The following is a 27,564-nucleotide window of genomic DNA, read 5'->3' on the forward strand; positions in this document are numbered from 1 at the left end:
GTCAGATCCAGTCCCATGTTAACACCATGACAGTGCCTGACGCCGTATCGGTCCTTCTTGAAAAGAGATACTAGAGGCTTGTTGAAGCACACTGCATCACACACACACAAACACACACCGCACACAAACACAGTTTGGTTCTTTTCACCGTCTCCTACTTGCTCTATAATTGTTTTTTAAAAGATGGGATTAATTCAAGACAATTTCAGAGTTTGAACTAGAAGGAAATAGGTAAAATCCACATCCCCAGATCATATAGAGCCACAATGAGTTTCACATCAAACTACAACCACCAATAAGAAGTAGATATTCAAACTTCACTCTTTCAGTCTTTAAGGAAAACACTGTATATAGCAACTTGTGTCATACCTATGCTGCCATAACCATGAACCGAACTGACATATCATTCAAAATACTTGTTCTGAGTGTGAATGTGGATTCGGTCATCTGTTTGATATTTGGGGTTCTGTCTAACTGTGTGTAGATGACATGAGAGAGGGTGAAAAAACTTGACTGGTATGAAGGATTCTGCTCAAAGCTGCATTTGTAAACACGACAAACGTAATCATCATCCAGAGAGCCACATCTGGCTCTGCCTTCCTCTGATTGGAGCGCCGGCAGGCTTCGTTGTTTGTCGTGAGTTGTTTTGTCGAATGTCAGAAGAGAAGAATTAGTGTAGATGTAATATGTACAAAACAGGACCCGTTGTTTGAAACACAGGGTCTAGGTTTACACGTTACCGATCGAATGGATGTCGGACATTTCCAAAGGGGTCACTCAGTTGCGCCGAATCTTGTGTTCCCCTATCCATGTATGTGTTGGTTATCACATCCCCAACACACACACGCACACACACATCCCTCTGGTGGTGTTGATGAGTGAACTGTACAATGGAAAGTCTTTGATGGTTTGACAGCACTATCTGTGTTGGTTGCTGTAGCCAGCCTGTGGTTGATCTAGAATGTAGCCCCTACTTTGAGGATGTCTTTACACTCCTATTCGCTGGTTTACAGTAACAAATTGCTGTTTGGAATCCTAAAGAGTTAGTTAACCCCTGAGGTGTTCTGTACAAAATAGTTGTATATGGAAGGATCTTTTTGATTATAATATTTTTTTCAATATGGCATCCTTTTTTGATTTTGTCAAACTAGAACTTCCACTTAGTTGTCCCATCACATAATAGAATAATTATTCGTCTGGTACAATTTTGCATGGTATTTCACGACTGCCCAAATGAATACCAAATAAAAAAAGGAGAGGTTTTGATGTAAAGATGGTATGTCCGTAAAAATAATTTTAGGGTTTTGTTTCCAGGAATAGTTTGACTTCACTGTGCTTCACCCCTTAAAGTGAAACAGAACAGAACAGCAATTTCAGCGCCGAACAATAAAATCCGCAAAATGTCAGCCGTGGCTCTGGCCTGTGTTTTGCAGACAGTAAAATGTCACATAGCATATACAGGGTGTGGTTGCAGCTCCACAAAGACAAGCACATATCGTCTGACTGCAAGCTTAGTCTCCAAACATGCCCCACAGGAAAAGGCTTTTACAGGAAAAGCCTTGATTTACTGAGACATACAGGCCCATCATTAGATTTGACAGATAAGGCTAAACGTTTTTGGGAGGAGATGTTCTGCTAAACGCCTGCCCCTAGGTGGCCAATGGTGTACACATGGGCACTGACCGTTCCCAGACACACATGCTCACATACCTACAAACACTCACAAACACCTGCATGAGGCGCAGACCTGTCATAAGGGTAAAAATGCACCTCAAGTCTAAAAGCACCTCAAGCTTGTAAAACCACTTTTCTCAATGAGAACACGTGAAGTCAACCTAACTTGGTGAAGTGGTATTACCGTAGGCCCACATTTTGCTGCTGAAAAGACAGTACTGAAGAGTGAATTGAGTCACTGATATATGGCCGAGAACAGACAGTGACACCGTGTATGAACAATCCTGTCTACAGTCCATCCACTGACCCGCGTCTGCGTTTGTCTGTTTCCGTTCTCTGACGTGCTCAACAGTAAAGGACGAGGCCCTGGGGGCAGAAGGATAGAGACGCCCCCTTCACCTCCCTCCGGCCTCCGGATATCCCTCATCATCTTCTCTCCACCCCTCTTCAGACAGACCTACAACCCCCAGACAACTTCCTCTTCCCCCAGCCTCTTTTACTGTACCCAACACTGTTCTCTCCAACCCTCCATCTTCTGTACTCTTCTGAGACGTCCATCATCATTGCCTGTCTATTATCCGTTCAAACTCTACAAACAAAATCACACGGCTGCGACAAGGTGCTCCTTTTAGACATTAGGTGCGTTTACGATGCTTGTCAAAAATGTTTACACGTCGAGTCTTGAAAAGACCAGTTTGGGAGGTTTTAAGGTTCCGTAAAGGCAGTCCCAAAGCAATATGGTGATGTTATAAAACCAGCTTTAAAAACCTCTCAGTTGTGTCAGAAGTAAATCTTCTTTTATGAAGAGACATACATTTGAAGGCATTTCTGCTTTACCACCTTCAGGTACCATGCCTCATCCGTGTTTCATGTTCCAGACCCATTCAGCTCCCTGTTCTGCTCCGTCGTAAATATTGGATTCAGTTTTAATCGGTCCTGACTGTGAACAATGATCAGGTGGTGATACTGTGCACTTGGTGTCTCTGCACCTCATCGCTCACAGGTCTTGCAAGTGTGTCAGGCTAAGGGCAAGGCTGTTGGAGGCCAGGAAAAGTAGTCTAAGAGCTGAAGTCTGACAACAAAATAAATAGTCCTCATTTGAAGCACCTGGATTTCTCCAGTGTTGAAAGTAGGCTTTGTATGAGAGCAGGGTAGGGGGAGGGCAGAGCAAATTGTGCCAGCTTGTGTGCAAATGTGTGCGAACAAACGTCTGTACTTGTGTGTGTGCGTGTGTGTGTGTGGTGTTTGTGAGTGAGAGTGAGTAATGAAACTGATTATTTCTATCTGTCAGGCAAGACATCCTGCTGGGAGTTAGAGCATGTGTGGCTGGCGTTGATAGCCTGAGCACATGCTCAAGTTCCGAGGAATAAATCCTGACTAAATAAACACGCTAGGTCTCCATGCTTTTTCTCAGCAAATGCCCCCATTCTGACAGAGCCTCAATGCTTATGGCTTTCCTATTACATTCTCATACCCAGTTAATGTAGTGTTGTATTCTGTAATGTGGTGGCACAATAGTTCATGCCTTTATATCCCTTGTAACTGTCCTACAGTTAGGAAGTGCTAAGTGAGGGCTGCGAACAAGGAACCCCAAATGCTTTGGGCTACCAGCTAACATTCTGGGGTACCAGCCAAGGCACTAGGTGTGTTGTCTAATGCTATTATGTCTGAGGATTTAACTGCACTGTCAATGCAGTTCAGTCTTGGGTCTCTAGAACACTCGAGGAAAGCAAAACCAGGGTCAATGAACACAGACGAACTGTGGAGGAATAGAGGCAAGGACATACCTCAGTTATGTACTGTATGGATAATATGAAGTATTTCCTAAATTGTCAAACTTCTATGGATGTTAAACCTATGAGAATCGTATGCAAACTATGGATTAAGTCTTCACCTCATCAGATACAAAATCCAAATCCAAAAGAAAAATTGTGTACTACCTAATGTCATTTCCCATTGAAGCTGTGGTCTCTGATTCCAGAGAGTGGGGACAGGCCAGCAAGCTTCCTGACAGCATTCCCGCCATCTCCTCTGACATATCTGTGACAAAAAAAAATCAAGGTTGACTTATTATTGTTTTAGGTGCATGTTAACTTGCCTATGTGCTTTTCTGATAATGACTTCAATGGGCATTCACTTCAATGCACCAAGAAACAGTTCGAACAAATGGTTCGAACAAACTTGCAGTGGGTGGCTTCACATCCCTTTTTTGCTCATTGAACTCTCCATCACGTTGCCTGCACCCCTGCAGTGTTTACTTTGTGATATAAAGTGGCATTCATTACACATGGCAACATTGGACATTCCACAGAGGAATCATTGGGTTTTTGACTACGCACCCAAATATTCTTTTAAAATCAAGACTGACAGCATTGATTGAATTGTCTCAGAGGGGGACAATGTACGGTATGGCATGATGGCAAACCTCTGGATATCGATGCAAACTCACCTTAGAGTGAGTTTAGGTGGCGTGAAAAATATCAAATGCTAATTTGACAGCTTCGTTAGACCAGAGAGGGAGCATGGTCACTCCCTATGTCCTAATTAAGGTCAGATGTAAAGACAACTGCATTACAGTCCAAAAATGTCTCATGCAGGAAAGCTCAGTAATGACTTTCTGGGTAATAAACCCCCTTGGTTCGACAGTATTTAGAGCAAATTGTTCCTCTAGGGAACCCCTTTGAAATATGTCCAGAGGCAACTTTTGGTTTCTGGATAAAACATTCCTCCCTAAAAGAACCATCCTTCATTATTTTTTCCACAATTATTAACCCTATGGCGACAAAAGGTTAACTGGACATCTGGAAACCGAATGTGAGGACAAATGTAAAAGTGTCTCTCAGGTATATCTCCAGGTGACCAGCTTGAGCCACCCACTATCATTTTACTGACAGAAATGGCCTGTTTCTCCTATGCTCCTGTTCTATAATATTCATACTCTGCTTGTTCAGTCTGCCAGACCTCCTCCCAGACACATGACTGATGATCTCCAATCAGACTCTTTATTTTAAGAAGGGGTCCGACATTCTTGGGGTACACAACAGTGGATTCATAGAGGGTGGACTCTCTTTCCCCGCTCTCTCTCTTTTTCTCCCCCCCCCCCCCTCTCTGTTTAGAGCAGACCCTGGTTTCAGGGCCAGTGGAGGAGCCAGAGACTGTGGGAGACCCGACCCACCTCAACCTTACATTAGCAGGAGCACAGAACAGCTCTGGAAATGCTTTCAGGGGCTGAGGCCCCGGCTAGTGTTGATTTTAAATGAGCATCGCTAATTTTCGGGGGTCTGTTCAAACTTTTGCGTGTTTGATGTGTGTGTTTGTGTGTTTTTGTGTGTGTACGTGTGTTTTTGTGTGTGCACGCGTGTGCGCGTGTGTACTTGCACAGCGTGTGTATGTCAGTGTAAGTGAGAGAGAGAGAGACTTAGAAAAAGCGAGTGAGCATGAGTGTATTTGTGTGTACTTACATGTGCAAGTATGTGTGGATTTTTTTTTAACATGTTTCCACAGTGAAGAAAAATAGCCCGAATAGTGTCTATCAGGGAGCTTGAGCAAATATAGAGCTAGCATTAGGGCTGTACTGTTTCCTCCATACACATACAGAGGCCATTCTGTCTGCCCTGCCTCTCTGCTGACTGCATTGTGGCAGCCCTCCATTACACACCACATATCATGCACACTGTCTACCATAGTATATACAGCCTGTGTTTATCTAAAACCCTCTGCACCTTTCAAAAAGGCTCTTTCTTTCCTCAATCTGTCTGCCCAATTGTCTTTCTCACATACATATGCACGTACACACACACATGGGTTGCGTGTGTAGATGTTGCGTGTCAATGCGAAGGGCCCTGTCTCTCTCAGGGTGATGGCTTGGTGAAAGGCAGTCTGTTGTTTGGTGGGAAGCTGCTATATTTGCAAATAGCAGCATCATCTCCACATGGCGGGGCCAAACATGCCAGGGTTTGCTTGCTTATTTCCCATAAAAGAGGAGATTGCTCACTCACTCTCATACACAAGCAAAGGCAAACATTCCGTTTATTGTGCAGACCTTCTCACTCGTCTTTTTTTTCCCCTTCCTCTCTGGAAGGACACCCTCGTACTCTCACCCCGGAACAAGCCTGGAGGTATTCAGACCACACACAGAGCCTTCTCTCTCTCTCTCCCTCCCTCTCCCACTCTCCCTCCCTCTCCCTCTCTCCCTCTCTCCCCCCTCTCTCCCTCTCTCCCTCTCTCCCTCTCTCCCTCTCTCTCTCTCCCTCTCTCCCTCTCTCTCCCTCCCTCTCCCTCTCTCTCCCTCCCTCCCTCCCTCCCTCCCTACCTCCCTCCCTCCCTCCCTCTCCCTCTCTCTCTCTCTCTCTCTCTCTCTCTCTCTCTCTCTCTCTCTCTCTCTCTCTCTCTCTCCCTCTCCCTCTCCCTCTCCCTCTCCCCCTCCCTCTCCCTCTCCCCCTCTCTCTCTTCCTCTCCCTCTCCCTCTCCCTCTGTCCCTCTCCATCTCCATCTCTCTCTCTCTCTCTCTCTCTCTCTCTCTCTATCTCTCTCTCTCTCTCTCTCTCTCTCTCTCTCTCTCTCTCTCTCTCTCACTCACACACTTTCTCTCTCTCCCTCTCTCTTTGTCTTCCTCTCTGGTGTTATTCCCATCTGATTCTGTCTCATACCGTCTTTGTGTGTTTCTGTCACTCTCTGTTCTGCAGTCCGAGACAAGCAACACACAAGTCCTATCTCTTCCTTGACCAGGGTTCTCTTTTTCTCCCCCCCCCCTCTCTCTCTCTCTCTCTCTCTCTCTCACACAAACATACTCTCTCTCTTTCTGTTTGTTTGACCACACTGAACTGAACTCTTGAACTCATTACCAACTATAATATTTGGGCCCATGTGACCACCCACCCAGGACGCCAGTGCTTTTTTTTCAACGCCTCCAATATTCTCATGGCCCGAAAAGATCAGAGCTAAAATCTTTTCTTTTGTGTTTAATTAGAACATATATCCATTGACCACTGACAGACAGAAAAACATGTTTCTGTGCAGGCAGGAGAGGTTTAGAGCACAGATTGAGACTGAACGGACACAAGGAGCAGAGATGAAAAAGGAAGGAATGCAAGGGAGTCAGTGAGAAAATGGCTTTTTAAGGTGACTCCCTCTAGTGGCAGTGAAGAAAAATCTAGAAAAATAGAAAATACAATGAGAATAAAGAATGAAATGATTGAATTTCTTTCTTGACAAAAAATTACAAAAATTGGCATGAAAGCACCACACTAATTATACAGTTGGCTTCAAATTTACTTCAATTTTCAAATATTAAGGTCAGAGGCATGACTGACCTTACTGGTGTGACGTAAGTAGAAGCTGAGGAAACGGAGAAGGTGGTCTGAGAAACGTGTTGGGTGGCTGTGTGTGTGTAAAAATGTGCAAATGGAATTTACAGTGTGTGGACCACACACAGACAGAGAGATAGAGGGGGAGAAAGAGAGAGAGAGAGATAGAGAGAGACAGAGACAGATGAACAAGAGAACCACAAAAGGGACCACAACATGAGCACCTGCTTTGATCCTGGAAGTCCCCTGTGGTACAGTGAAACAGAGAAGGAGAGAGAGAAGGGAGAGAGAGAGAGAACGAGAGAGGGGAGAGAGACAGAGATAGAGATGTGACGTTGTGGGTCGGTGGTAGAGTTGTCGGGGAGTGGGGCTGTGAAGTGGGTGTGACTCAGAAGTGGTGAACCAGGGTCATAAAGCCACCCAGCCCTACCAGCTGCTGTGAGGGTTTAATTGATAGGTTCCACCTCACTCTGGAAGTCCCGCTATCACGTTGCTGTTAATTAAAGCTTGGTTGTTTTTCACCTCTGCAGGGATAAATGTTTTTGTTTAATTATAGCTCAAAAGGGAGAGAAGTGGCATAAACAGGCCTCGATGGAGTGGCATGTGTAATCATTGCTTTTGGGGATTGAGAGTGTATATTACAACATGATGATACAACAACTACTGTGTGGCTCCTCATTGGCTTGGTGTGGTTGGAACATACTTCTTGTAAAGCAGGGGTGTCGAACTCCGGTCCTCGAGGGCCGCTGTCCTGCATGTTTTAGATTTTTCCCTGCTCCAACACACCTGATTCAATTAAATGGTTTGTTATAATGACCCTTCATTCAAATCAGGTGAGCTGGATCAGGGAAACATCTAAAACATGCAGGACAGCGGCCCTCGAGGACCGGACTTCGACACCCCTGTTGTAAAGTCTCAGTCCAACTGATTCGCATTCAGATTTCTGAAATAGTCTTTGAATTGCCAGTGTCTGGTAGTGTTGTACAAGACCAAAGAGCCCTCTGTACATTACATACCACGTATTAGATAAAAGATCTAAATTCGGGTCTAGAATACAGCTGAGCTCTTGTGTGGAAAAAGCTACCTTCCCCCTACACAGGGACCCTCCACTACGATCCAAGGTAGTTCTCCAGCTCCAGAGTCCTGCAGTGGTGGTGTAGCGCAGCCATGAAGGAGACAGAAATGTGTGCTAAATGGTCCATGGGCAGAAACTGGAGACTGGGCTTGGACCCCCTCTGGTCCCCATATGGAGAATATGTCTGTGCTACATGCATGGACGCATGGCCTGGCCCATAGCTGAACAACTCCCCACTGGAAACACACACACACACACACAAACACATACTGTACATGCACACCCTCACACGCTCCCTACACTGTTATCTAAGATGACCAATGCTCTCGCTTCGAAGTGTGCTCAGTGGCCAACAGGAACTGAGCGACAGACAACATGTTGCGCCCCTTGTGCCCCTCGATTGTGGGGAAGGAGCCGAGGGGAACATAATTGCATGCTTAAACGGCTGAGAAACGGACGTCCAGTTCTGCTGAGCTGGTCCTTTTTGTGTGGCCTCATTGTTGCGACGTGCAGTCATGCAGATCCCCAGTCCCCTGGTGCTGCTCACGGTGGGCAGGGAGGTGGGGGAGAGAGACTGGGTGAGAGATGGAGACAAGAGAGAGGAGAAAAGGGAAAGGGGGAGGGGGGAGAGGGAGAACTGTCACACACATGCATCCACTGTCAGTTACACTCTCTGGTAGATGAGCTTATTGTGGCTCAAGTGGACAAACAGAAAGGCTGCTGTATGGGGTTGCAGTGTAATGAGAGGAGGTATGGTCGTCAATACGTTGCTCTCGAGTTTTCCATCTCACTGCAGGACTCAAAGGGCAAGGCCGACCTATTCGGGTCATCCCTGGCTCCGGCGTTGTAACTCAACTCACTGAGCAGAATCGTTTGTGTCATCATGGCTGTCTTTGGCAACTAATTGGCCACTTTCACTACTGGGTCCTCGATCACTGAAAGTTAGGACAAACATTCACTAGGTCATTGATCATCGTCCTAGTGATGTGGAGGGTTAGCCCCCAACACCTTGAGTCGGCTCACATCTTCCTGTCTCTGTAGTCCGGTATAGTCCATTGTTGGAAAGAGCTTCTGCAACAATGTTCAGAGCGTTCCTTTCAAGTGTGTGCCCACTGTTGTGTAATTGAGTGGCTCAAAAAAAGAGGGGGGGGGGGGGAGGGAGAAAGAGAGAAAAACTGGATTAGGTTCAAAGCTGCTTGGAGGAGATTCAAGTATTGTACAACTTAATTAAAAAGCATGGCAGCACCCTTTTTGTCTCCAGCTCAGCTGAATAGAAACTATTTACGGTGCCTATCCTTTACTTCTACTGTCACTGGATTAGGCTGTACTGAATAATATAAATTCAAGATTAGATTATTGTTGCATTTGAATGACTATCAATCACTATGCTAAAATGAAGAATGTTGCCCGGATCTCTTTATTTGAGAAAGAATGGGGCATCTATGTGTTTGACCTTTGTTTGAGCAGTTGAGTAGAACAAACTTCCAGAATATTCAATTGATCAAAAATGCGTGTATTTGGCTAAAAGAGATATAGTATATAGAAATGTAGAAATATTTGAATTTGTAACTTTTTCTTTTCAGACTTGTTTCTGCTATCGTACCACTGTCCATGGATGTGAGAAGAGGAACGTGAAAGAAAAGCCAACATTTCACCCAGCCCACTCTGCCTGAACCCTCTTGATTAACAAGCATATGTGACATGTTTACATTAGACATGATTGCAACGGGAACTACAGAATGATGGACACAGACTCTCACACACTGTGTACATGACATCATGTGAATCCAGGACTAGTGGAGGTTCCACAGAGAGACACATTCTTACACCGTGAATGAGGTACAAGAAAACAAATTTGTCAGTGAAAGGGGGAGAGGAAGAGAGAAAGAAAGGATAGGAAGATTTAGAGAGAGAGAGAGAGAGAGAGATGGAGAGAAAATATGAAAATTCATCCTAATTTTCCATTTCAGCAATCAATGGTTATGAAGCTGAAACTGTCATTTTTGGCATGGCTGTAATTGGTTTTGGCCCCAGTTCTGCTGTCTGACTCATGGGAGAGGGACGAAAGAGCAGATGGAGCGTTTCCTAGGCTTCTGTAAGAAGACAAGTCTTCCATTCAGGTCTTTCTCTCCTCTATCTGATTACGACCAGCGGCAGACATCCAACCGATGTTGGCTCCCAATATACTATGTCAAATTTTGTTTGGGTTTTGCCAGGTTGTTTTTCTAAGTTCTTCTAGATCTGTATATCTGGCATGTTTAGAGGTGTTAGTATCCTCTCAGGTCTTGTGGGACACTGCAGAATTGTAAGTTATTTTCCTAAATTTGGCCAGTCATACTGTACAAAAAAAAGATTTTGCAATAGAGAGGAAGAGAGAAGATGAGAGAAACGGAATACAAGAAAAAGCCTTCAAAACAAAACCTGTAAAATAACTAAGACTGTAATCAAGACAATGTATACAGTTTGTCCTTTGGATCTGATCAGAAAAGCCAGAGTGCGTGCATTGTTTGCCTATCTGTTGCTAGGCAGGGCTTGCGAGTAAACACAGTGTAACACGTCCATGGCTCCAGGCCCTTCATCCACCACTTGACTTTCTCTAAGCGGAGCCTGAGCCCAGGGCTCCAGATGAGGGCAGGCTCGTCTGCTCCTCGCCATGGTACACTGCCATACAAAAATGGAACTTTTTGTTCCTGTTTTCTCAACACTGGGAATTTATAGGGCAGCTGCTGCAGATGTTCCCATAAAGAAAGCCCAAACACTGATGTCAAACGGTTTACATACTGTGCTAGATCTCACACACACTTGTTCTCTCGCTGAACCACAAGGCCGTTCCCTGGCCTCTTTTACAATAATACATGAGGGTTGGCTGAGAGAACGCTGGGGTAGGCTAGATAGATGTCTGGTTTGATATTGCTCTTGCTGGCTGCAGCCTCGGACAGATGATTGGGTGTTAGTGCAGAAGTGTATTTCATCAAATGTGTTCGTAATTTCAAAGACAGGTTTAGTTGCAATGGCCCATGCTAAGAACTAGGAACATAGTGCTTAGTTATTTAGCCTACTTTGGTTTCTCAGAAACATGTAAGGCAGAAAATTAATGAAGGCAGAGAGAAGGTGAATGAAGGGCAATGTTTTGGTGAAATTATTATTTCTAAGCATCTTTCTTTCAAATCGTTTTTTTAAATAAGACTTTTAAGGATAAAAAAACCCAGATTAAACTTTTAAACGTAGCTTTCATATTTTATTCGATTACTATTTTAAACGTTGCATATTTATTATGTAGAAAGTGCTGCTCCCGTTGATGAAATAGATAAACAGAACAGAGCCCTCCTGCTTCCACTGTCGGTCTGTGCTGCTAGCTTCGCTAGCTCGCTTGCTAGTCTGAATATTAAGTTGACAGGTCTGTTCCAGCCAACAATACATGCATTTGCGCACAATCACACTTCTAAACGCCAACTAAGACATTTTTGGAACAAGATAAGGAACTTTTTTACACGTCAGCTTTTCAGTTTTTTTGACGGTCAGCTAACGGCTATCAGTGCTGCAATGGGTTCCAATGATTGATGACTTCGACTAATGTCAAAGGTTTGACATTGATACGATCTAGTTGGCTAATATTGATATCTACCTTTTTTTAAATGTCATGCCTTTATTAAATTGTCAGTTATTAGTCTAGTTATTATGCTAGCTATGGCTATAGCTAGTTTTCATACTTCGTGTAGTGCTATAGTAGCTCGTAAGTATGACTTATTTATTACAGGTTTATATAGGCCACTAGGAATCTGTCAAGAAGAGCAAAGTATTCCAGTGTACCTGTCCTTGAAATGGCAAATCAGCATTAATCTCCTTGCTGTTTCAGCAGTGTGGCAGGAGGGGGATGCATGCCTGGCTTCCAGCCCCGAAAAGGGCACCTTACGAGAAGGAACCATCCTGAAACTCTTCTCCGCCCCTCACACTCTCACCACAGCCCTCGTTAGATACACTGATCACTGCAATGTTAGTGACCAAGGAGAGGCGATGGAGGAGAAGGAAGAGATCGTTCCCATTTCTGAGCTCCAGAGGCCAGGCGCTGACTGTTTCGAGAGAGAACGGTCCGCTCAGGAGAAGCCTCTCTTCCACAGCAGTAGTCTAAGCCCTCCTGGTTCCTCTGAGCCCTTGATACTGTCTCAGACTGGGGATAAAGTCCCCTACACCATCAACAGGTACCTGAGGGACTACCAGAAAGAAGGCATCCAGTTCATCTACCACAGCTATGTCCAGTCCAGAGGTTGCATCCTTGGAGATGATATGGGTCTGGGGAAGACCATTCAGGTAAATCCAGACCCAGGCACTAACATTTCAAGTGTACAAAATGTTCTTTTGGGGAGTTCATTGTTGATGTGCGTGTGTTTCTGAGCAGGTCATTGGTTTCCTGGCTGCTTTATTACATAAAACAGGAACTGGGGAAGATATAGAAAACAACAGACCTCAGTTTCTTTTGACACAGGCCACCTCAAAAAACTGTAGACCTAACAAGGTAAGCTAATGGTAGATACCATGTTTTGCATTGGTGTCACGATATAATCAATAACTGCAGCCTCTGGCCTTCGAAATAAATAAAACATGCACCTTGCAGTGATCCACACATGTGGAACCCATTGCCAGGTTTTCCCTTGTTTTCTTAACCTTCTCTGGTGCTCTTACCCCAGGCCTTCTTGATCGTGGCCCCCCTGTCGGTGCTCTATAACTGGAAGGATGAGCTGGAGATGTGGGGTCACTTCCAGGTGGTGGTAGTGCACGGGCTGCACAAGGAAGAGGAGCTTACCAGGGTGAGAAGAGGCCGCACCGAGATCGCCCTCACCACCTATGAGACCTTGAGACTCTGCCTTGACCAGTTCAACAGGTAGATAGACGCAACCGTTTAAAGACAAGGCTTGTGTCCACTTCGGTGTGTTTCATATGGGGTCCCTTCGAGGCAACCGCAGGCAAAGGATCTTGGGTACTGTAGTGTCAAAATTCAAGTTGTTCTATTATCAGGTTGACCTGAGCTCATTCTTGAACTCACCTTCTCCCCGGGCGCTTTAGCATCGACTGGTGTGCTGTGATAGTGGACGAGGCCCACAAAATCAAGAACCCCAACTCCCAAATCACCCAGGCCATGAAGAGGCTGAGATGCCAGGTACGAGTGGGTCTCACGGGCACCATCCTACAGAACAACCTGGATGAACTGTGGTGTGTCATGGACTGGTAAGCTGTAGATAATACTAAAGGATCAAACAAGGAGAAGAACTGGATTTACATTGACTGTATTTGAACCCCTTCAGGGCCATCCCTGGTTGTCTTGGCAGCCTGGGTCATTTCAAGAACAAGTTCTCCGACCCCATTGAGCAGGGACAGAAGCACACTGCAACCAAGCGTTCCCTAGCGACAGGGAGGAAGGCGGTCCGGGCCCTGGCCGGGAAGCTCTCCCATTGGTTCTTGAGGAGGACCAAGGCTCTGATTAGTCGACAGCTTCCCAAGAAGGACGACAGAGTAGGTTGAGATGGAGCACGAGGGTCCACGTAAACGTTGCCCGGTTAACACCCAACGAAGATTCACCCTGCCATTGATTTATTACAAAACACATGCCTTATTTAGGACAATGTCGAACTTATTATGTGATTCTTCCCCGGTAATCTATGTCCGTCTGGTCACTCCTCTGGGTCTGATGATCGGAGTGGCTGTTTGGATGTGTGTCCTGGTGTGCAGGTGGTGTACTGCTCTCTGACAGAGTTCCAGCAGACAGTCTACAGGACAGTGCTGGAGTCGGAGGACGTCTCCCTGCTGTTGCGCTCGTCTGAGAAGTGCAGCTGTGGCAGTGGACGCACTCGCAGGAAATGCTGCTACAAGGTCGACCATCCATGTCAGACTTCAAGCTCTAAACGAGGACATTTAGCGGTTTACATGTCCAGAATGCGCTGTAAAACATTTTTAATTGTTTTTTTTAGGAGAACAGGGATGGCGTAAAGGTCAGTTCTCTGTACTTCAGCTACCTAACCATTCTCAGGAAAGTAGCCAATCACGTCGCCTTACTTCAGAGCACAGCAGACACCAGCAGCAAACAGGTGAGCATCTCTGAAACGTAAACTGGAGTTCTCTAAAGCAAATCTCTGAAACACCCGAACTTATGTTCTGTGACACTCCAACAGAACAGTCATTTTCATTCATCTATTTATGAAGTGTTACCAATTAATTCTTCGGTCGTTGGAAGAAGTAGGTATTCCATTTAGCCCAAAATAGTTGTAAACATTTCCTGGAAATAAGCACAACTTAGTGACACCTCTTTCCATGGTCTCCGTAGAAGAAGTATGTGAACGCTATCTGTGAGAAGGTGTTCCAGAAGTTTCCTGACTTTATGCAGAGGTGCAAGCATGAATCCTTTGAAGCTATGTCAGACCCCATGTACAGTGGTAAGATGAAGGTACGTATCCGGTTCAAATCTCCCTTTTGAAAGCTGTGCGTTGATCACAGGTTGATGTTGGGTTTAAATCATCTTCTTTCTCCTCTCCCCTATCAGGCCTTGCAGAAGTTACTGAAACATTACATGCAAAGGAAAGACAAGGTCTTACTCTTCTCCATGTCCACCAAGGTACTTTGGGTTGTTACACTGCTTGTGTGTGTGTGTGTGTGTGTGTGGAAGGGTTATCTGTGTGAAAGTGACTATCGTGCTGCATAATGTGTGACAGCTGGATGAGCTGGATGCTGGAGTTTGTTTGTTTGTGTTTAGTTGGTTAAGTGTCAGTGGTCTGTGGGGATGGTCTATCTGGTTTAGATAGTGTCTGAGTTAGATGTCTGGTCTGAAGGATAACTCCCTCCACTGCATACCACACACACATGCACACCCAGAGAAGTGCCTCCTGGGAACATGAGGCCTTATTTAAAGTTAGAACGTGACCAAAGGAGATGTGTCTCTCACAAGGTAGCATTCGCTTTGAAGTCCCGGGTTTTATGGGACAGTAATCGGCCCTAGTAATTAATCATTGATTTCAATGCTGGTGGTCGGTCAGCTGAGATTGAATGGTAAAACTGCCTGTCTACATATACTATGATGGGGGGTCAGATGGCTGAGTGGTTAAGGAATCAAGCTAATCATCAGAAGGTTCGATTCCTGGCGATGCTAAATGACGTGTCCTTGGGCGAGGCACTTCATCCTACTTGTCTCGGGGAATGTCCCTGTACTTACTGTAAGTCACTCTGGATAAGAGTGTCTGCTAAATGACTAAAATGTAAATCATTGAGTTAGTTAGACCCTTAAAGAGAATATTACACAGTTTGCTCAAAGTGAGCTGCAGTTACAATAGCGTTATGATCGTCACATTGCGTTGAATACGTTTGACTATCCCCTCAGCTATTGAACGTTCTGGAAAGCTACTGTATGGCCGAGGGTCTGGACTACAGCAGGCTGGATGGTAACACCAAGGCCCGGGACAGGATGACGGTGGTGAAGAACTTCAACAGTCGCCCTGACATCAACATCTGTCTGGTTTCCACCATGTGAGTTCCACTCTCCTCACCTGAGACCAACTGGACTCTCTGATCTGTGTCGTCTTTGGCTGATAGATTGGACTACCGTTGCGTTAAGACCTCGTTTGTTGTTGTTTTCTTTCCTCCTTCTCCCTCCCTCTGTTGTTTTCAGGGCGGGGGGTCTGGGGCTGAATTTTGTGGGGGCTAATGTGGTGGTTCTGTTTGATCCCACCTGGAACCCTGCCAACGACCTGCAGGCGATAGACAGGTAGGAGCTGCCATTCTTTCTTTCTATCTTTATTAATTTCTTCCTTTCTTTTGCTTTATCTGTCATGTGGTTGATCGACGTGGCCTGCTAGGCATCTGACTTTCTGTTTTGGAGATGCGACGTCGCTGATTGTTCCACCGTCCTATCATCAGACGGATGTAATACTGTTGTCGAGATGATGTCGTTTGCGCTGTGCTTGGCAAAATACAGGGTCCGTTGGCACTAGCCACTGAAGAGCCAGGCTCTTCGGGCCACGGATTATCCGCCGGGTCATTCCATCCATCCATCCTGGGGCTTCTTGTCAGTTTAGCGGCCCTGTTCTTGATGTTTTCAGAGCGTACCGTATAGGCCAGTGCAGGGACGTGACCGTGCTCCGGCTGATCTCGCTGGGGACAGTGGAGGAGATCATCTACCTGAGGCAGATCTACAAGCAGGTAAACCCCTCCCTCGGTTCGGAAGGCCAATGCCGATCGAAAACCTGCGAGCAAAAAACACTCCGGGCGGATTTCCGTCGCGACGACGCTACCTCGATGATGCCATCGCGCTGCCGTGTTGTCTTGTGTCCGCCCCCCCCCACCCCCCCCTTGCAGCAGTTGCAGTGTTCGGTTGTTGGCAGGGAGAGTGCCCGGCGCTACTTTGAGGCGGTGCAGGGGGCAGGTCACCAGAAGGGGGAGCTGTTCGGGGTGAACAACCTGTTCAGGCTGCAGACCCAGGGGACCTGCCTGACCCGACAGATACTGGAGGTGAGGGGAGCTGATGGAGCCGCCGTGGCCCACGGTGCGTCCGTCATCCCGGTGAGCAGATTCTTTACTGTAACGTCTGTACGAGGCCGCCATTGGTTGTGCTTGTTGACCGCGTGTGTGTGTGTGGTCTTCACAGAGAGAGGGCCAAGTGGAGGTGGGAGTGATGACGGCGAAAACGCAGATGCGGGAAGAGAAGGAGGAGGAAGAAGAGGCGGAGAGGAGAGAGAGCGTGAGTAACTCTGTCTTTCTCAGGGACCCGGGACGCCGGGGGGCACTCGTCTTTCCCATCCATCCATCCCTCTCCCAGGCGACTCAGTCGTTCTTCCATTCCCATGTAAAAGAGGGGGATGCCTCACACATGCTCCCTCGGCCCCCTCACCAACACATACTCTCTCTCTCTGTCTCTCTCTATGATAGCGTGTCCACTGACAGATGGCTCTAATTACCTCGCTGTAATGGAAGCAGCAGACCACACTGAAGCCTAGCTATCTGGCCTGCTGTATTTATTTACACAGCGATGCCCCTTATCTGCTGCCACAGTTCCCAGCTAGTGCTCCAGTCCGCGCACGCACACACACACACACACACACTCACAAACACACTGTCTCATTTGTATAGCTGCACAACCAGGCCATTCAGGATTTAACAACGTACAGTATACACCAGAGTGCTATAACTTGTTCAACACACACGCACGCACAAACACAGAACCATGCGTACGCACACCACGGAATAGTCATCTGCTCGGCTAAGTTCATATGATTGGTATCGCTGTTGGTGGTCGCACTCATAAAGGCACTCCTACATACCTCCCCTAGCTGTTGTAGACAGTGTGTTTAAATGTTGTGCCGGTCGTGACATCACGACTCAGAACCGTGGAAACGATCACGATTCAACGATGTATTATTGTAGACATCGGATCGTACTCACTGACTACCCGATCCGGCATCGTCCGTCTTTCTAGAGAGCGTACGGTCGCATTGAAACGTCCAGTTCGTCTTTCAGCAACGCCAGGCCGTTCACCAAACTCTGGGTTTGTTTCAGGGGCCAGGGGGTGCAGCCGGGGGGGGGCGGAGCCCCACGGCGGGGGGGGCGGAGCCCCACGGCGGGGGGGGCGGAGCCTCCGGGGCCGTGCTGGACTTCAGCAGCTGCAGCGAGGACGACGAGGCGGAGGGGGGGAAGCGAAGGGGGGCTCTCCAGCTCCGAGCGGGAGAGGACGGCCGGACCCCTCCCGGGAAAATAAGTCTGCTCCTCCGGCACGACTTCTCCAGGCCGCTCCCGGGGTCAGAGGTCGAGGGGGGAGCCGGGTCGTCGTCGTCGGACGGCAGCCTGAGTGAGGAGGGGGAGCAGGGGGAAGGCGGTGACTGTGAGGTGGTCCGGGGCGGAGCGGGGAGGACAGAGGGAAGGGGAGGAGAGGACGGCGATGAGGACTCCACCTGGGACGTGTCTTCCGGCAGTGGGAGAGAGGACGGAGGAAGCGGGAGGATAGAAAGGTCGGGGAAGGCCCGCGCTCCTGGATCCCTGTCTGAAGAGAGCGATGACCTAGGAGGAAAGACAGGAGGCCCTAGCGGTCCGAAACCCGGGATGAAGAGGGTCCGACTCTCATCTTCGGGCAGAGACGCTCTCGCCGAGGCCAAAACGACAGTTCCCCGAATGCAGCCGATCGAGTTTCACTCGGACGAGTCTGAGGACCTGGGCTCGGAGACTCGGAAGGAACCCGTTCTGCAGAACGAGGCCACCAGGGCCAGACACACGGAGGACATCGAGACCTTCACCTCCTCGGATGAGGAACCCTCTCCTGTCAAGAGGAGGAGATCCTCAGCCTGCCCTGTCTCGTCTCCGTGGAAAAACAAGCCCAGAGCACACAGGCAAGCACACACGCCCAGAGCAGACAGACGAGAAGACAGCCCTGGCCCGTCTAGACGGACCGCCAGACCCTCTGTCTCCTTCACCAGCCTGAGACACAAAGATGACCATCACCCCACCCCAGGAGGCCAAGGAGCCCCTGATGGAACCATAGACCACGTCTTGGGTAAGTTTGTGACGTCTGGCGTGGAGTTTGAATAGGTTTGGCAAAAATCGATATTGTTTGTACTGATCGGCATAGGACCTCGCCATGTTTTCAGGTGGCCTACAAGAAGTGGTGTTCACCCACTCTAACCAGCGGGTGGTGGGCGGGAGCAAGGCCGAGGAGCGAATCAGCAGAGCCGCTCTCCGGCACGTGTTTGTACGCAAGGTGCACTCGCAGCTGCCAGCCAATCAGGTTCTGGACAGCCAGGGGGAGGTACGGCCATGGCCAGTCTTCTGGGACCTAAAGTTCACACCCTTGCCTTCAGCCTAATATCGATACCCCTATTATCTTAAGCCACCATAGAAGGATGGATTGGTATTATGGTATGCTGTAAGGCGCTTGTGTGTTTTCACAGTCCCAGTGGGATGAGCCGTCCCCTCCAAGCACCCCCTTTGGGGTGAGAGATGAAGCAGCCCGCAGGCCGAGGGGGGAGGGCCGTGCTCCAGATCACCCCGTTACACACACCGCCCGGAGCATACACCCCACCCCACACACCACCTTCATCGTCGGAGAGACCCCTGCTGCAGTCCGTAGGTGAGGAGAGGGGATGGGGGAGAATGAATAACAGGAAGGGCATTAGGGGAGAGGATGAGGAGTTACCAGTAGAACAGTAGAGCAGGGTATTGGAGGGTATTGGACCAGACCAGAACCCACCACTGCTTGTGTATCCATGCAGGGGTGTGTGTGTGTGTGTGGGGGGGGGGGGGACCACCTCTGAGCTCCCCTCCCACCCTTTTCCCAGCATCTTGAGCATTTTTAGGCTCAGATCACAGCCCTCCAGAGACTGGCCCTTATATTCGCCCCCCAGGTCTTCCAAACACACACACACACACACACATTCTGTACTAAGCTTCATCCAATTTCCTCCTTCTACATCCCCAGAAAAAGACTTGTCTCAGCCTGTACACACACACGCACAAATATATATATATATATATATTCTTTTTTTTTATATATTCCCCTCAATTAACTCTCCTGTTAAATGATTTAAATCCAGTGCACGGCATGCAAGCGTTTTTACCACTGTTGCTTTATTTATTGTTTTTCCTATGAAAGCCACAAATGGTAGCAACACCTCATAATATGCTGTGCCACCATTGGCTTTGAACTATCCCTGTCCCACAGTATGGTCTGTTTTGGGTATGTTATAATGATGGTTGCCGAACTGCTACAGGATATAGAGTCAACATTGTGTTTGTTTGTATGTGTGTGTTTGTGTGTGTGTGGTCCTGTTGAACAATCCATGTGGGGACATTTTCTTGGGGCCCCACAACTTAAAATGCTATGTCTGTGGGCAGTGAGGGGGGTTAAGGTTAAACTTAGGGTTAGGGGTTAGGGATAACACTATTTTGAATGGGAGTCAATGGTCGGTCCTCACTAGGATAGTAAAACAAACCTGTGTGTGTGTGTGTTGCAGGCAGCAGCTGGAGGCTATGGCGGCTGCGTGCGGAGCAGAGTCGGCCCTGAAGTTTGCAGATGAAGTTCTGAGGAGCACTTCAGCCCAAAGGCTTTCTCAGCTACGACACTACTACAGCTCCCAGAGTTCCCAACTAGCAGCCGTTGTTAGGGAGAACTATCCGGAACCTGAGAGCGCCCAGCCCAAACCTGAGGAGACATCCCATCCCTCTACCTCCTCCTCATCTTCTCTCAAGCACCGGAAGAGTTCCAAGAGAAGCCACAGGGGGGATAAAACCACACGCTATGCTGTTCCAGAATGTTCCAGAGAGGTTCTGACCCCTGAGGCAGAGGAAGAGGAGGAGAAATGCCATGAGGCTAAAGGAGAGAAGAAGGTTCAAAGGAGGGCTTTTGGTTCTAAAACCCTCAGAACTGCTGCTGGCTCCTCCAGTCCATTCCAGCCCAGAGTCAGCGGTGCTCCGGGGCCTGGGGAGTCGGACACTAACCTGGACCCCCTAGACAGACCTCCTCCATCCTCTCAGGCTGCCAGGGAGACTGAGGCTGTGAACGTCCAGAGGCCCGCCACCCCGCCCTGCCGGAAGGTTCTCACAGAGCTGATAGGAGACACCTCCATTTTGGACGATCTGTTCAGAACCAAACCCAGGACCGCTGAGCCGAGACGGTCCCATAAATCGCCCCCCCTCGCCGTGGTCACCCCCCAACGCGCCCCTCCACCCATCTCCCAGGCTGAGCCCAACCCCCCCCCGCCCCCCGTCGGTTCTCCTCTGTCGTGTGCTCCCTCCAACCCCTCGCCCGGGCACACCTCACACCAAGTCACACGCCCGTCGCACGCCGTCCCGCACCCGCGGGAGAGGTCGAAGGACAGCCGCAAGGACTTCTGGGACATCCTGAGTGAGGGGAACGAGGAGAGCATCAACAGACTGACGGACCTGGCCGAGGTGGAGAGGGTGTGTAGAAGGACCAAGGTCCCTGGCGAGGCCAGGAGAGGAGAGCAGCGTGGGAGCGCAGACTTGTGGAAGAGCAACGACAGGTTTCTGTGGAAGAAATGAAAGGACGTTCAACGGGTGGTCTTGTCAAATACGTTGTATTGCTCTCGAGTTTTAAAACGGAACGTTGTGATGTCGCTATATCTCCACAAAGTGAAATCCTGCATGAAATACGGACTATTAATTCTCTTCGATGGTTGATTTGAGCTCTTTTTTTAATGCAACAGAGCGTTTTTAAATGTATTCAAATGTCAAGAGTGCTCTTTCTCTCCCAATGGGAATCAAAACCATTCAAACTGCCGTTGTGTCTAATAAGCCAAACTCATTGTTTTTACGGGTCCATACTTGGAGGCCACTGTTAAGAGAAACTAGCCATTGTTTTGGAATTACACTTTTTTGTTGGCCTCCATATTGTCTGCGCGTTGTCTTACACACTAGAGCACGTCCTGCACGCACACGTGATACACGCCGTGTGTCCACTGTGGGGATCGGATCTCACACAGGTAACAGAGAAGCCTGCCCACTTCCATCATGTTACAGTCCTGGAGCTTCATCAGTACTGTCGACACACCTAAACTTGTTAAATGTGCCACCAACTGGATTAGAGTGTGTGTGTGTGTGTGTGTGTGTGTGTGTGAGAGAGACAGAGCTTGGCCCCACAGCTGTTTGACCCCTTTCAGCTGTTGTGCTGAGGTAAGGAGGCCCCTGTCGGTTTGCCTTTTGTTTAGAAGAAATGAGAAAGCGTTGATGGCTAGTCATAAACAAGGAGAGTGAGATGTGCCTCCACAGAGCGCCAGAGTTTAGAGAGTGTGTGTGTGTGTGTGTGTGTGTGTGTGTGTGTGTGTGTGTGTGTGTGTGTGTGTGTGTGTGTGTGTGTGTGTGTGTGTGTGTGTGTGTGTGTAAATCTTTAGGGAGCTTTTGGAACAGGCCTATGGGCTCTATAGCAGTGACTCTTCTACTGACAATAGCAATGGACCACTGCTTGACTGAAAATGATTTGGCATTGATGTGTTTACATTACATTTTGATTTATTAATTTAGCAGACGCTTTTATCCAAAGCAACTTCCAAGAGAGAAGTCAAAAGTGCATAGGTCAATGATCATAAACAACGAGATGCCCCTCGTTGGCCAAAAAACATTGCCGGCAGCCAAAACATGAAGCATACACATCAAACAACATGAACCTCAAAAGTGCAAGACTGTACCTGGAGGAAAGCAAGCAACAATGATATAATTCACAGCAAGTACAAGTTGTTAAATCAGTTAAAACTAACCAACAAGTGCAACAAGTCCCTCAATAAGTGTCATTGTGTTCCTGGAGGAAATAAACTAACATCTGATCCAACAAATCTTTCTTAAGTACCGTTGTACTCCCGGAACAAGTGCGTCTTTAACCTTTTCTTGAAGGTGGGGAGACAGTCAGTGTCTCTGAATGAGATGACTCCACCATTGGGGGGCCAGACAGGAGAAGGGCTTGGGTTGGGAGCTCTTGAGAGGTGGGGCCACAAGACGCTTGTCAGAAGAAGACCGTAGGTGGCGGGTGGGGGTGTAAGGCTGAAGGAGAGACTGGATGTAGTCGGGTGCAGTTGTAGAGGGTGAATCTACACGACCGGGCAATGTGGGCCGTGAGGGAGAGCTCGTCATCCATGGTCACCCCAAGGTTCCTGGCAGAGGATGAAGGGGTCACCGTCGCAGATCCCAGGGTGATTGAGAGATTGTGGGAGGATGGAGGGTTGGGCAGGGATGTTTTAAACCAAAAGTTGCCCAAAGACATCAGTAACTGATCCGAGATGACTGTTGAAGGAGTGGCAGTGTCAGTCCAATAGAAGATACCCGTTTGACTCAACGATAGACTTCCGAGATGCCTGAACGTGAGACACACACACAAGCCTAATCCAAACATCTTTCTCCTTCGCACACATACACAGTCAGACGAACCTTTAGGCTCTCAAAACGGTTCCCATCGCCATTAGCGTCTCGTCCTTGCGTCGAGAGCTGTGTGACTCGAGACGTCTGTTTACAACTCCTGTCACAATAACTCAGTTGTCTGACAGACACCTGGCTAGGCATTTCCCAAGCCGACAGCCTCGCTCTCCCCCTCCTCTCTCCCTCTCTGGGTTTATTTGGAAACGGCAGCCCATGACACATGGTTTGGTTAGATGAGTCAAATGGCTGTTGACCTTCCGAGAGTTGGGGACTCCAAGATCTGGTTTCCAAACACACCGAGCTAGGCAAGGCTAGGCCAAGCTAGACAAGGTTAGCTAATGAGGGCCCCACCAGGTAACGGATACCTCTCGTCTCTCTGATCCTTCAGCTCGGCTCTTATTTAATGTTCCCTCTTTCTACTGGGGATGAAAGAGAATGTTTAGGATGACTTTTGGACACAGCATGGTGGGTGGTTTTATTGATTATTGTGAAAAAATAACATATTACCACAAACTCCATATACTTCCTTTACATTTACATTTAGCAGACGCTCCAGAGTGACTTACAGTAAGTACAGGGTCATTCGCCAAGGCAAGTATGGAGAAGTGCCTTGCCCAAGGACACAACGTCATTTGGCACGGCTGGGAATAGGACCAGCAACCTTCTGATTAATAGCCCGATGGCCTAACCGCTCAGCCATCTGACCCCTTTAAATACACACTGCACAGAACAACTATTTTTGTGTTTATTCACGAACATTCATGTCCACAGTACAATTTACTTAAGCACAAACAATTACCCAATAAAACTATGGATAGTTCAGATGACTCAGTCCACAATAAGTATGTTGTGCAGTTTTAACAGGAACTCTCTGAGGAGGTCTCTGGTCATATTTTCTGTCTCTATCCCTCTCTCTGTCCCTCTCTCCCCTTTTCTCTTTATCTGTCTCTCCCTCCCCTCGTTTCATTAGGAAATGACATCTCATTGGTCTTCCAGTCCTCTCTGGTTACCTAGACAACTGCTTGCTGTAATTTGGGCTGAATCAGTGGTTCCTGGTTCCTTCCTCTCCCCATTGTGCTAGGTAATAAAAGAGATATAACCCAGAGAGGGTTTAACACACAGAGACACACACAGGCTAATCCTAAATGTCTTTCTCCCCATTCCTGAACACGGCAGGAAACAAAGTCAAACTTCACTCTCGGAATATAAATGACCAGCACAGACACTAACCAAACTGGATTTGAATCTATTTGGTTTTAACACCGACATAGACAGTACAGACAGTATATATTACAACGTATCCAATACTTTCCTCCAGCACTTCCTTCAATATAGTGACTTTTGAAGGAAGATATGAGCAAGTTTGTGGTTGGTAGTTTTAGGTCGAAAGAAAGTTGTGTCCTTTCACCTTTGACTATAAAGGAAAAGTAACGTTCAGAAGGTGGGAGAGAGGGGGGTGAACAGAGGGAGGTTTCTCTCCCTCTCTCTTTCGCTCTCTTTTCAGCAGCAACAAAAGGAACGGAAACTTGTGCGTTTTTCCGTTGAGTAAATATTGAAAGTGGAGAGGCATAAACGTACAGAGGAAAGGCATTTCTGTGTCGTTTCTCTGTAGCTCAGCCAGAGGCGTCTGCGTCATCTGATCCATTGTTTAGTGGAGCGGAGCTTTAGTAAGCAAGCGGCTGCTCCCCCGGCCCAGCTGTACTCCCTCCACTGTTGATGTTTGCAGGGCCCTCGCCTTGAAGTGGGGCTACGTAAGCAAAGCCTCGCCATATGTGAACACTGACTTTTTTGGGGGGGGGGAGGGAGTCGTGCCCCTATCTACGCCTCTCTCTTTTCTCCCTCCATCTCTCCCGGCCTCGTTCTCTTTCGTTCATCCTCTATCTCTCTCGGTCATTCTTTCTCTCTTTCGCCGCTGCTTTTTTGTCGGTCTTTTTCTGTCTCTTCTCTCTCCCTGCATTTTGCCGGCTGACAGTGCACCCTCTCCCTGACGGCGTGCTCTTAAGAAGAAGATGACGGGTAGGAATTATGCTCTTGAGTTTCAAAGACCTCCTCGGTGCCTCTGAGAGTTGGCTGGTGTAACTGCTTGGGAGCTATAATTGCCCCTCTAAGCTCAGAGAGAAGCGTTCTAGATGTGCGAAAAAACAAACACAATTTGAGACAAGGTAGTCATCATGTCACAGAAATATGTTGGAAAATGTCAATATTTAAATATTTACCTTGGTGTGCCAATCTACTGACAAGATCAGCACATTCCTGCATAGGCAGCAGGCCAAACGTTATAGTCTGAAGTCTTGCATAGTGTTGGTGAACCCAATTAGTTTGACCTAACACGTGTATATTACTCGTGTTCAATAATGCTATCCCAATCATGAATGTTATCCCAATCAGAAGTGAATTATTGAAACGTAGAGTGTCTATTTACAATACGGTGGTTGATGGTGTTGTTTTACTGGTTTTCACCCTACGTTCCCTCTCCATCTGCCCTTCTACTGGGGAGATGGACTCCGGTTTGGGTTCTGGTCCCGGCAAGCCTGTATCCGTATTGGTCAGTGGTCCAGTTTCTTGACCATGTGTGCTGGCTGGGCTGTGGTGGACCCCAGTTGCTGTACAGCCTGCTGGTTTTGGACCGCCCTCTGACCCCTCTCTCTCTTTTCTCTGTTTACTGAGACAACAACCTAGAGTCCTACAGGACAGATTTGTAAAGGAAAAGTCTCACGGAGGGAGCCAATCCTCAAAGACATCTCTGTTCTCCTCCGCCCACCCACACACAGTAGATCACTCACACAAGACTCACTGGAGAGAAGAAGCTCGAAGGCTTACTAGACCTGTCTTCAATCATGTTGCCTTCAATCGAGCAACCCTCTTCTACCCTGGTCTCATCAGTGATCAGGTTTAATGCGAAGAAACATGTCAAGAAAGGATAGATGAGCTCTGCCAGTATGGGCGAACCTGATACCTTAGCATTAGATCAAGGGAGAACTTTGAAAGTGTGTAATTAAAAGGTGGTTTGAGCAGTGTGTTTATCCTAGAGTACCCGAGGTGTGGAAAGCCCCATCTGCTTGAAAGAGAGAGAAAGAAACCTGTTTGGTTTCTGCTGAACGTAACACGCAGTCTTCCTGACTGTGGCTTGGAGGATAAGTGCACAGCAACCTCGTTGCATTAAATAAGTATCTTCCTGGAAATTCCCATTATTTCACCTGACCCTTGTGAAGTTGAGTCATGTTTGAATGGTGTTAGTGTTGAGCAAGCGATTGACTCCCTCACAACAAACAAAGTAAAGAAAGCAGATAACGTAAATAGATGGATTGAAAAACGGGAAAGGATTTGCTGACGTAAGCCAACTGGAGAACTGGATATTGTACTTTTCAGACCTTGTCAGACCTTTTCGCTCCTGTCTAATCCTACTTGAGGTGCCTCAAGACATGTTATGGTACTGCCCTCTAGAGGTAATGTTTGACAGATCATTTGTTATTTATTTGCTATCACCACATACTACCACTAGATGGTGCCACATACGCAAAAAAAGATGCAACTTATCTACTGTGGTGTGTTCAGAGTACTTTACAGAGTTTGTTGCGCTTGCGAAATATAATTCAAATATAATTCACTGACTCCAAATGAAAACTGGACACATCCTCCAGGGCTGAAGATAAGACTACAGACTAATATGGCCATGCTACTCCTCATTAAAGATCCCATGACATGCTGTTTTTGGATGCTTTTATATAGGCCTTAGTGATCCCCTATACTGTATCTTAAGTCTCCCTCCCGAAATTCAGCCTTGGTCTAGAATTACAACCACCACGAGCAGTCCCACAATGAGCATTCCTCCCTCAGGACGTACTGTTTCTGTGTCTTTAGCTTTAAATGCTATGAGGAAGAAAGAAGCGGGGCTAACTGCCAGGGGCGGATCTAGAGATTTTCATTCGGGATGGCAATGGGGTGGCAGAAGGAAGTTGTTGGGTGGCCTCCTGGAGGCGAATCAAACCCAGAGTAGAATATTGTAGAATATTGTAGTTTAAATTAAACAGTAACATTAATATTATTTATTGAAATGTTCTGTAATGTACAAATAATATTTTTCCATGGGAAGATTGAGGTTCATGTTGTTTAATTGTAACTTGTTTCACTACATGCTCTTATGGTTCTTCCTTTTGGGACTGTTTTTTCACAATGTATGCTTCATGTTTTGGCTACCTACAATGTTTGGGGCCATCTCGTTGTTATGATCAGTGACCTATGCACTTTTGTAAAGCTCTCTCTTGGAAGTCGCTTTGGATAAAAGCGTCTGCTAAATGCATAAAAAAAATTAAAAAAATTGTAGCTCATTTTCTCATTGGTGGGCCAATTTCTCTGTGGGGGAAAAGCAGAGAAAGGGGAGGTAACCTTCCCAATTATGACGTCATAATAGGAACATTTTCAAAACCTAGCGTTTGAGCTTCCATTTTCTCAAAGGCAGAGAAGAATACGCAGGGCTTGGTTTAAACCTATCAAAATGTCTAGCCCCTGGGGGACCAAAGGCAGGCTAGGGGAACTCATATGTAATGTTAAATAACCTCCTAAAGTGAAAATATCATGTCATGGGACCTGTAAGATTCATGACCAACCAAGACTGGATAA

General features: G+C 47.3%; 1 protein-coding gene across 1 annotated transcript; it reads left to right on the plus strand.

Annotated features, from left to right (window-relative positions):
- The first annotated feature begins 10,937 nt into the window (after positions 1-10,937).
- On the plus strand, positions 10,938-20,608 carry ercc6l2 (excision repair cross-complementation group 6-like 2). Its single transcript, XM_047048398.1, has 17 exons — positions 10,938-11,637; positions 11,912-12,363; positions 12,452-12,568; positions 12,741-12,934; positions 13,117-13,278; positions 13,356-13,563; positions 13,780-13,920; positions 14,019-14,135; positions 14,372-14,491; positions 14,588-14,659; positions 15,419-15,564; positions 15,707-15,802; positions 16,137-16,236; positions 16,393-16,545; positions 16,682-16,774; positions 17,590-17,877; positions 20,519-20,608. The coding sequence occupies exons 1-17, from the start codon at positions 11,616-11,618 to the stop codon at positions 20,528-20,530; spliced, it is 2,493 nt and encodes an 830-aa protein (XP_046904354.1). The 5' UTR covers positions 10,938-11,615; the 3' UTR covers positions 20,531-20,608.
- Positions 20,609-27,564: the final 6,956 nt, after the last annotated feature.

This window comes from Hypomesus transpacificus, chromosome 24 (genome assembly GCF_021917145.1).
Source record: "Hypomesus transpacificus isolate Combined female chromosome 24, fHypTra1, whole genome shotgun sequence".
Taxonomy (NCBI): Eukaryota; Metazoa; Chordata; class Actinopteri; order Osmeriformes; family Osmeridae; genus Hypomesus; species Hypomesus transpacificus.

What these genes read in the sequence shown, in the direction of transcription:
- ercc6l2 (XM_047048398.1), top strand. Translation starts at nt 11,616, where the DNA reads ATGACTTCGACTAATGTCAAAG. An exon ending in GCAGGAAATGCTGCTACAAG is followed by an intron (nt 13,921 to 14,018) that starts GTCGACCATCCA and finishes TGTTTTTTTTAG; the next exon opens with GAGAACAGGGATGGCGTAAA. An exon ending in TGAGGCAGATCTACAAGCAG is followed by an intron (nt 16,237 to 16,392) that starts GTAAACCCCTCC and finishes CCCCCCTTGCAG; the next exon opens with CAGTTGCAGTGTTCGGTTGT.